The 10,234-nt window shown below is 40.3% G+C and overlaps 1 protein-coding gene across 2 annotated transcripts; it reads right to left on the reverse strand.

Moving 5' to 3' along the window:
• Window positions 1–211: 211 nt before the first annotated feature.
• Window positions 212–9,593, reverse strand: LOC115160593 (interferon regulatory factor 2). Of its 2 annotated transcripts, XM_029710783.1 has the most exons (9): window positions 9,386–9,593; window positions 8,347–8,439; window positions 5,620–5,719; window positions 5,292–5,468; window positions 4,659–4,693; window positions 4,348–4,468; window positions 3,951–4,115; window positions 3,003–3,046; window positions 212–1,383 (listed from the first exon to the last, which is right to left on the reverse strand). In XM_029710783.1, the coding sequence occupies exons 2-9, from the start codon at window positions 8,431–8,433 to the stop codon at window positions 1,078–1,080; spliced, it is 1,035 nt and encodes a 344-aa protein (XP_029566643.1). In that variant the 5' UTR covers window positions 8,434–8,439; window positions 9,386–9,593; the 3' UTR covers window positions 212–1,077. The 2 variants fall into 2 exon arrangements, with proteins under 2 accessions (XP_029566643.1, XP_029566644.1); XM_029710784.1 differs by lacking the exons at window positions 8,347–8,439; window positions 9,386–9,593 and adding an exon at window positions 6,269–6,316.
• Between the last annotated feature and the right edge of the window lie 641 nt (window positions 9,594–10,234).

The raw sequence follows: 10,234 nt of genomic DNA on the forward strand, positions 1-10,234 counted from the left end.
ATTAAGCTGGTTGAGAGAATGCCAAGAGTGTGCAAAGCTGTCATCAAGGCAAAGGGTCTTCTTTGAAGAATCTCAAATATAAAATATATTTTGATTTGTTTAACACTGTTTTGGTTACTACATGATTCCATATGTGTTATTTCATAGTTTTGATGTCTTCACTATTATTCTATAATGTAGAAAAAAATTAAAATAAAGACAAACCCTTGAATGAGCAGGTGTGTCCAAACTTTTGACTGGTAATGTATATACACACACACACATACAGTAAGCTACAAGCATATACAATTTCACATACAGTAGATGTCACAAATGCAGACATGTTGATGGAGAATATATATTTTCCTCATGTGTCATGTAAATAACAATAAAAAAAGTAATCTAACAAATAATCAGAAATCTTTCATTTTGGGGGAAAAAATATACAAATTGTATAATTGTCCACCCTAGATTAAAATGTACTATATATATATATATATAAGTGCTTAAAAGAGAGTGCCTTAAAAGGCATCTAGATAAATTACCAAGTGCATTTATTCACTTCATCCTTTTATCCTATGGATGGCTTCTCCTTGAAGGCCAAAGACAAGGTTGCAAAGTGAGCCATAGATAAGCAAGGCCTCTACTATGGCTTCAGCTTTGCTGTTAGTGTACACACATACACAGCCCAGAGTGGCCAGACACATCCCTGTCAGTGCTTTCCATAAGGTGCAGAAGCGGTTTGCCATTAAGCAGACAAATTAGTATGTACATTATTAACAGTGGGCGAAGAGTGGGTTGAGATGCCCAACAAATATTTTCACAGTTTGTAGATTAATTCCCTCCCATCGCATCTAAAAGGCCCTGAGATCTTGGGAGGTTCAGTTTGGGCATCGATCCATATTCTACAGCTCACAGAGCCCCATACCCCTATACTGTACTGTATGTCCGAGTCATTCCTATGAGTAGGCACTCTGGTCGAACAAGAAGGCCAGCAGGCACTCTGGTCGAACAAGAAGGCCAGCAGTGATCAAGGCTTTTCCACGCCAAGCCTGCCACTGACTGGCCCATATCTTGAGTCACTGCACTGCCAGGTCTTCAGCAGGTCTTGACAGAGGACTTAGAGATGTCTGAGGTCTTCATGATAACGCTGGCTCGGGTCTCTGCAGCAGAGGCCTGGCTGGAGGAAGCCTGCTCTGAAGGAGGGTGCTGGGCTGCTGGCATGTCCCTTTTCCAGGGGCTGTTGTTGTAGCTGATGAGAGGCATGGGGTCCCTGGTGCTGGTGACTTTGAAGTTGGTTACCTTTCCAGTAGTGACAAAAGTGGCCATGCTGGGTAGTGAGCACGATGGTACTCTCAGCACAGAGGAAGCTAAACTTGATCCCCACAGCCCACCATGAAGATGCTGCAAGTCACAGTGAAGGTGGGTTTAATTCAGCCATAACCATTCAAACACTTATTTCAGGATATATCCGAATATAGATTTGGCCACTAGCATATTTCTTAACTGTTTGTAGAATCTTCATAAATCATTGATAGCATTAGAAGAGGGAATTTCATTGACACTAACCACGTTTCCATCCACAGTTTTCATGCGAGTAAAGTCATACCGTGTGATGGAAATAGGAAGTTTCGATACAATTTTATAAACGCCAACAGATCATTTGTTCATTCAACATGGTGGGATCTTATTGTGTGTTGAACTTTAGATTTTTACTCAGTCCATGAAAATTTAAGAGAAAAATAAAATTTTGTGTGCATGTTTTCTTTATGCGGATTTTTGCATTTTCGCATATAAATATGTCACCAATTGGATGGAAACCTAGCTATAGCAAATCTTGCAAAACATGTGGCATATTTACCAATGAAAATCTATTACTGCAACTTGAACACATTGGCATGCACATGTTTATAAGCACTGTATGTGTTAATACTTTCTAACATGCTTGTAAACTGCTCTTCCTGCTGTTGAGCGCTGCATGATTCATCTATACTAAGGAACCTCATCTCCCCCCTCTTCACCCACGGACACATACACCCGTGCGTGTGTGCAGCATCAAATTTCCTCTTCCAGCTCAATGTAGCAAGATATTCTACAAGTACCACAATAGCCATCTTGCCCACATTTTTGAAAGTAGCTGACAGCCAGGGCTTTCTAGGGCAAAGAAAATAGCTTGGCATTATATACTAGTTTTCTCTGTTTCTCCAATGGGCATGTCATTATGTATTAGAACACTACAAACAATAGAACACTATAACACAAAAGGGCACAACGGTTGAGAAATAAAGAACGCTATTCTGTTGAATTCTGTAACTGTATGTATGTGCTTTGATTTGTGATTGGGCTTGTTTTGAGCACAATTCAAAACATGAAATGAGGTTTAATCATTAGCCAGGAGACAAAAGTGAATCCGGTATTCACCAGAGAGCTGCCTTCTGTTTTTTGTCTTTCTTTACGTCAGAGCACTTTAGAACAGGAACTGACAGTATGGGCTGGGCTAGTGGTAGAAGTAAAAGGGACAGTACCACCATTCTACAGTTACAGTACTCTTACTACTGTAAAGCAGTAGAACTGGCTAACGTAATGAACTCAAAATCGTGGGTTTCAAGTGAAGGTTTGTTTATCTTTTGATCGGGCAGGGTTAATGATTCAGCTGTCTGTACAGTATGTGTCTGTGTACCCAGGCAGGCCCAGCCATGCCGCTCAGCCCTATTAGAATAAGCTAATTCTGCAAGCTAAGTGCACTTCCCTTGGCTTAGAGAACAGGCCAGCTACAATGGCACCATAAAACAAAGCTATCGCTTTGTGCTGCAAGCACTCCATAAAGGCACACAGGCTCAAAATCAAAGGCTTCTGTGTGTCAGCGCATGATTTTTACTACCTTTCCAATCTTACAAAATAAATCTAGCTGTCTTGAATGATTATTTGGCTAACATAATGGTTAGGAGGCAATTTTTTGACTGATGGGCTTTTCTTCTGATACAGATATGCAATTGGACAACGCAATTGTTCAGTGTCCTTACCTCCTTAGAGTCCTCTTCACTGTGCACACTGTCGGTGTCACTCTCTGTAAAGCAGAACAGAAAGAACAACCATGAAAACCCATAACTCAGGGATTTCCAGACTAACAGGTTGGAGAAGGATGGGCATATGAAAGAATGTCAGAGTTAAAAAAGTTAAATGACAATAGGCTTATCTGCTACCATCAGTGATGAACTCTAGTGAACTTCTGTACATAAATCATTGTAGAGATCACATGTTATGCTTCACCAAATACTAAACATGCAGGAATAGTAGAGTAGTTATATGTACAGTATCATACTATATGTAACACATCAGGCGGATCAATATCAACTGAACCATATAGAGTATCATATTAAGCATACACATACAGAAATAACTGTATAAATATGCATAAATACAAGCTCATATTCTGAGTTCAAATCTTTCTGTGTTAATGCTTCTCCCAAGCAACACATTAACTTATTCTACAGTAATACCATGAGCAGGTTGAATGACACTGGTGATGTAGCCATGTTTATGATAACAAGCACTGGCCTGGCCTTGGGCTTGCAACAGGGAAGCCTTATTGCCCTCATAGACATTAAGCAATACACCACAGTACTATACTATCTAGACTAAATAAAGGTTCAAATGTTTCAATTTTACTTGGCATTTTAAAATGGAGGTGATAGTGTGCCTTACAAGTCGCAGGCATACAATGGTGTTATAAAATATAGTGGTACCTCCCATCACCAATCAAATGATTCACCTGGAGTACGTTAGAATAACCATGTGATTGTAGTGACATTCTAATCATTCACATCTCTTTCATCGCTGCTCTGAACTATAGGAATTATACCATTATTAACACCTATAATGGGTACTGATGTGAGTTCCAAGCAACCCCGTCTGTTGTGTTAGGGCATGGGTTGGGATGGAGTGGGAGGATTTAGGGGGTGTGGACTGACCTCCATACGAGGACACAGGGGAGATCTGGAGTGGGTACGGGTGACTGGAGCTGACCGACTGCTCCTCATTCTCCGTGGTCACCTCGATGGTCTGACACACATATGGCAGGTCATCGATGATCAGCTGGTCATCCCCAGGGCTGCGACTGCCCGGATGAAGATATTCTGAGGAAGCGCAAGATAATCCCTGGTTATATATTTGTCCTCCAGTGGAAAGCCTAAGCAATTTACTCACAGCTATATTCATAAGACATTAGTAAGTGTGTAACTACTATACACGTTCATAACATTCTTTGTCACTACTCCTGATGTGCTCTCTTAATGGTCTACCACACAACATCAATTCAATTGATTAAATGTGTGTAGTGGTCACAGACACTGATGCCAAAGCTCTTACCTGTGCAGTCTGTAATGTACTCCTCTTTCACTTCATCCTTCACCTCTACCTGCACCACTTCATGGTCTTCAACAGACCCATTCATGCTCTCCATGGATGAGGACCTGGGCTCCACCTGTTCCTGGGGTGACAGAAGCAGAGAGGTGTGGGCATCTCTTTCCATCCTGACTGGAGGTCTGTCATGCTTGCTAATATCATTTTACATTTGCCAAGTAAAATGATCAATTTCAAAGAATGGTTTGAATGGTTTGAATGTGAAATTGAATAGTAATGCACTAAGGTCTTCTGTGTCAACACACACTAGTTATTACCTTATTTTTTCCCTCTTTTTCCCTCCTTTTCTTTCCTAGAAAACACATCAACATGACATTCCACTGTTAAAAGGTGGACACAAATTAATCTATTTCAGTGTGTCAATTTCAAGCCTATGCAACCGCCTCAGTGAGAAGAACATGTAGATAAACTGTTGATTGCTAATTAACAGTAATGTAATAATATCTACAACATTAACAAATGTGCATCTACGTAATCAAGTGTTAATAACATATAAAACCGTGCTTACAGCACATATTATATATGAAATGAACTTGGCTAGTAGCTACACCATAAAGCCATAAGTGTTATCCTCTCTGGAAGCTGATCTTTAATTCGGTCTCTGCCATTTCTAATTCAATTTTATTTTATGTATTTATTTAACCAGGCAAGTCAGTTAAGAACAAATTCTTATTTACAATGACGGCCTACATCGGCCAAACCTGGACGACGCTGGGCCAATTGTGCACCGCCCTATAGGACTCCCAATCACGGCCGGTTGTGATACAGTTGGATTTGAACCAGGGTGTCTGTAGTGTCGCGTCTACCAATGAGATGCAGTGACTTAGACCACTGCGCCACTCGGGAGCCCCAATCATTGTTCTCTCAGAGCTAGAGAGGCAACCACTTACCTTTCTTGGTCTGGCGCTCTGACGCAGACAGCATCTTGTATACCCTAAAAGCGTGGGTTCCCTTCTTGATGCTCTTGTCTTTCACCTCCTCAATATCAGGCAGAGAGTTCATTGCACAGCGGAAATTGGCCTTCCATGTTTTCGGGTCTGGTTTGTCGATCCCTAGTTGGTATTTTCCTGAATATAAAAAATTACTTATTATGGAAAGGCTATGCTGCTGCATAAACTTGAGTCATAACACTGATCATAACACATAACAGTGGCATTGGTAATGTAACATACTGTGTATTGTTGGCCATTTCTTATCACTTCATTTTCATAACTGTACCTGTATGAATGGCCCAGTTCTTGAATAAAGGAGCATCTTTTTCCAAATCCCAGCCATGTCTTGCAGCATGCATCCATGGAATCTGGAAGATCCTCTTCTCCTGCAGGTTCATTACAACAATGATTCAGACATTTATGACTTGGCTAACACATCGCACACATCTTGCGCAATTTGGTCAGCTGCATGATTAATCTCCCCACGTCCAAATAATCAGGGACGAAAACGCAAACATTCCTACGCATTCCACAAGAGATTAAGATGAGTCCATAGACTGCTTACGAGGTACGGAAACAAATATCTGAATACATTCTTTCGCTGAACTATCCTATTACGCTTAAAGAGTTACTGCCTTTAAATGCCCATTAAAGGTGCTGACAAACAGTCATATGTGAAAATAGACTGTTTTTAAAAGACTGAAGCACTGGAAGCATTTGAAGGTTATAAATATTCAGACCCTTTCACTTTTTCCACATTTTGTTATGTTACAGCCTTATTCTAAAATTGATTAAATTGTTTTTTTCCTCATCAATTTACACACAATACCCCATAATGACAAAGCAAAAACAAGTTTAGAATTTTTTGCAAATGTATATATATATATAAAAAAAGATGTATCACATTTACATAAGTATTCAGACTCTTTACTCACTACTTTGTTGAAGCACCTTTGGCAGCGTTAACAGTCTTGACTCATCTTGGGTATGACGCTACAAGCTTGACACACCTGTATTTGGGGAGTTTCTCCCATTCTTCTTTGAAGATCCTCTCAAGCTCTTCAGGTTGGATGGGGAGCGTCGCTGCACAGCTATTTTCAGGTCTCTCCAGAGATGTTCGATCGGGTTCAAGTCTGGGCTCTGGCTGGGCCACTCAAGGATATTCAGAGACTTGTCCCGAAACCACTCCTGCGTTGTCTTGGCTGTGTGCTTAGGGTCATTGTCCTGTTGGAAGGTAAACCTTCACCCTAGTCTGAGGTCCTGAGCGCTCTGGACCAGGTTTTCATCATGAATCTCTCTGTACTTTGCTCCGTTCATTCTTCCCTCAATCCTGACTAGTCTCCCAGTCCCTGCCACTGATAAACATCCGCACATCATGGTGATGCCACCATGCTTCACCGTAGGGATGGTGCCAGGTTTTGTTCAGAAGTGACGCTTGGCATTCATGCCAAAGAGTTCAATCTTGGTTTCATCAGACCAGAGAATCTTGTTTCTCATGGTCTGAGATTCCTTTATATTTATTTTGGCAAACAACAAAGCTGGCTGTCATGTGCCTTTTACTGAGGAGTAGCTTTCGTCTGGCCACTCTACCATAAACGCATGATTGGTGGAGTACTGCATGTTCTCCCATCTCCACAGAGGAACTCTGGAGCTCTGTCAGAGTGACCTTCGGGTTCTTAATCACCTTCCTGACCAAGGTCCTTCTCCCCAGATTGCTCAGTTTGGCCAGGCGGCCAGCTCTAGGAAGAGTCTTGGTAGATCTAAATTTCTTCCGTTTAAGAATGATGGAGGCCACTGTGTTCTTGGGGACCTTCAATGCTGCAGACATTTTTTACTACCCTTCCCCAGATCTGTGCCTCAAAACAATCCTGACTCGGAGCTCTACGGACAATTCCTTCGAACTCATGGCTTGGTTTTTGCTCTGACATCTGTGGGACCTTATATAGACAGCTGTGTGCCTTTCCAAATCATGCCCAACCAATTGAATTTACCACAGGTGGACTCCAATTGTAGAAACATCAAGGATGATCAATGGAAACAGGATGCACCTGTTTAGAGTCTCAGTTTAGAGTCTCATAGGGTTTGTCATCATAGGGTATTGTGTGTAGATTGTGGACTGGGGATTTAATCCATTTTGGAATAAGGCAGTAACGTAACAAAATGTGGAAAAAGTGAAGGGGTCTGAATACTTCCCGAATGCACTGTAAAGTAACATTTCTACCTGAAAATAATACATGTAACACTTCTACCTCAATAACATATCAGTAGTAATGAAGGAATAAAAAGCCGCTAAAGAAAAACTGTCCGGTCTGGCTCGTTGTTGTATGTAGGCTACAGCTCGCTGTTTTATAATTAGTTTGTGTTTGTGAGGTTGACAACATCAGCAAAACATTCACATTAGAACTCTTCCTTAAGTCCTTGCAACAGTTCCTTCACAACAGTTTTTGTAGATAAAATGTTTGACATAGTTATTTTAACATCCTGTCATGTGTGCTTATTATTTTACCATTGATATGTTCTAGGCTATTTTGAGACCTTAAGAAAGATCCGGTAATGCTGGAGTGTCTACCAATGGCATGTCCACATTTATGAAGTATTTATAAAATATAAATAGCCCACACTTTAGATGAAGTGATGCAAAAATACTTAACTAATGATTAGTAAATGGTTTATAAGGACCTACAGTATATTACATCTAAGGAATGGAGTAATGATTAATACATGATGAATAAACTATTTACTAATTCATTATAAATGCTTTATTACGTGGAGTTATTATAAAGTGCTACTCAAAAAAGTTGTTCAATAATATAGTAAGATGCAGGGTGTTTAGCTGTTTAGATGTGTGCATACCTGTTTGTGTTCCTATATGATGGAGGGGCTTTGTTGGTGGGTTTGGTAACAATTGTTGCTTCAGCAAAGCTTGAAAACCAGGTACAGTGTAAACTTAGAATGTGGTGAACTTCCATACTAAGGCAAACTCAGTGTCTCAATAAAGATACATTTCACTTACTCTATTAACCCATTTCAGCCCAGGAATTAGGCAAGAGTTGATCTGTTCCTCCAACCATGGCCGCATTCGCATCCTCTCCACTGGCATGGTGGCCTGCAGACACAGAGCAAGGAGGAGATAAACAGTCAATTGAATGAATGAACCCTTCACTTCACTTCCTGAAGACAGCAACAGATCAGAAAACATCTGAGACCAATTGGCCCATTTGGGGGATGACAACTCCCTGAGCTTATCAGCAACATCTGATCTCATACAGAGCAGAACCCAGTGCCAAAACACATCTAATACAGAGGGGCCACAACAACACACAACAATAGGTTCAGATGTGTTATATCACATGTCAAACTGTACTCTGTTGATGTGTAATAAGGTGTTAATGAATCTTGAAAATAGGTTAACGGTGCACATAAGGCTTGTGATGACCATGACCTCTAGTTAGTGCTGCAAGTAGAGTAATCACGTTACTGATCAAGGTCCACTCCAACAAAACGCAACAAACTCCTAAACCAATAAACTGTAACAGGTTATGAGAATGTTACTTTAATATATTTGCATATTGGGTTTATCATACATATTATATTAAGAACATTAAGCCAATAAAATAACGAACTTGTAGTTATTATTTAGTCAACCCTGCAGTTGTAGCCTAGTAGTCATGTATTTTACCAGAACCAAGCTTGTTCCAATTTCTTTCTGAGCCTGATAATAACATACACAATGTAAAAGACAACTACCGATAAATGGTTACTTCAATGGTTTGTCGACATTCTGGTGCGCTATGCGCCACAGTTGGCAACAAATATACATTGCATCCGTCTCGCAAAGTCACGCTGTGGCCAAAACTGACAGCTGTTCAAGTTTACCAGAAAGCTGGCTGACATGTCAACCCAAAAGTGAAAATAAACTTCATTCCATGTCGGATTGTCGGTTGCCCATGATCGGATCAACGTTCTATTACTTTCGATTAGGGTTTACATTGTCGCTTCATGATTCTATGGATACATAACTCTTCAGCAAAAACAACATGCGGAAACGTTACCTGCGATAAAGTGTTCTATTCAACTTCAGATCCTCTTGCCAGTCGCAAAGTTATCCCCGTGTAGTGTGTGATTTTGTGTACCAAAATGAAAACTATTAGCCTATTTCAGTGTCCAGATCGAAAGCAAAACAAGTAAAGGAAGTGCTTTGCGTGGAAATCCCCTCCCGATATATTCGTTTCACGTTCCCTGGACATAGATGGCGTTGTACGTAAGGGGTTCTGGAGCACGGAAGTCGTGCTCATTGGTCTACGGCTACGCCTCTGCAATCTACAGCTAAATTTCATTTTCACTTCCTCAAACCTCATCTGGTTATATTCCAGTTTGCTAGGCTAGTGACCAATCCTCAAACAGGGCTTTAGTTTTTGAGATATCCCTACCCGAGGTATAACAAAGCACAACCATATTTTAACATATCTCTAAGGTCTCCTATATACGAAATAGATGGTTGTATAAAAATATTTACCAGGTTTTCCTTTTGGTAACTTTTAAGTCATCTGTGATCTAAATCAGTTCTGTATGGTCATGCCTGACACAAATAAATGCAGTAACATGTTTTTTGATGAGTGGCTATTGTAATTTGCTCTAAAGCACCCCCTAAACTAAAACAGTGCAGAGTATTGCCAGGCTCTGATATTGCTAGAATGTGGAATACAAGTCGTCGGTTAGCTGCCCTACATACACAGATAAACAACATTAGGATATGTTAATACAGCTTGGAAATATAGACCTGTAAACACACAGATACAATAGATAGAAATATCAACTATTAATATTTATGATGAATTATGATGATGAACTTCACTTTTTGGTACGGTAACTGTCCAATAGACAACTTTCCAAGTACATTT

Source organism: Salmo trutta, chromosome 24, assembly GCF_901001165.1.
Source record: "Salmo trutta chromosome 24, fSalTru1.1, whole genome shotgun sequence".
Classification (NCBI taxonomy): Eukaryota; Metazoa; Chordata; class Actinopteri; order Salmoniformes; family Salmonidae; genus Salmo; species Salmo trutta.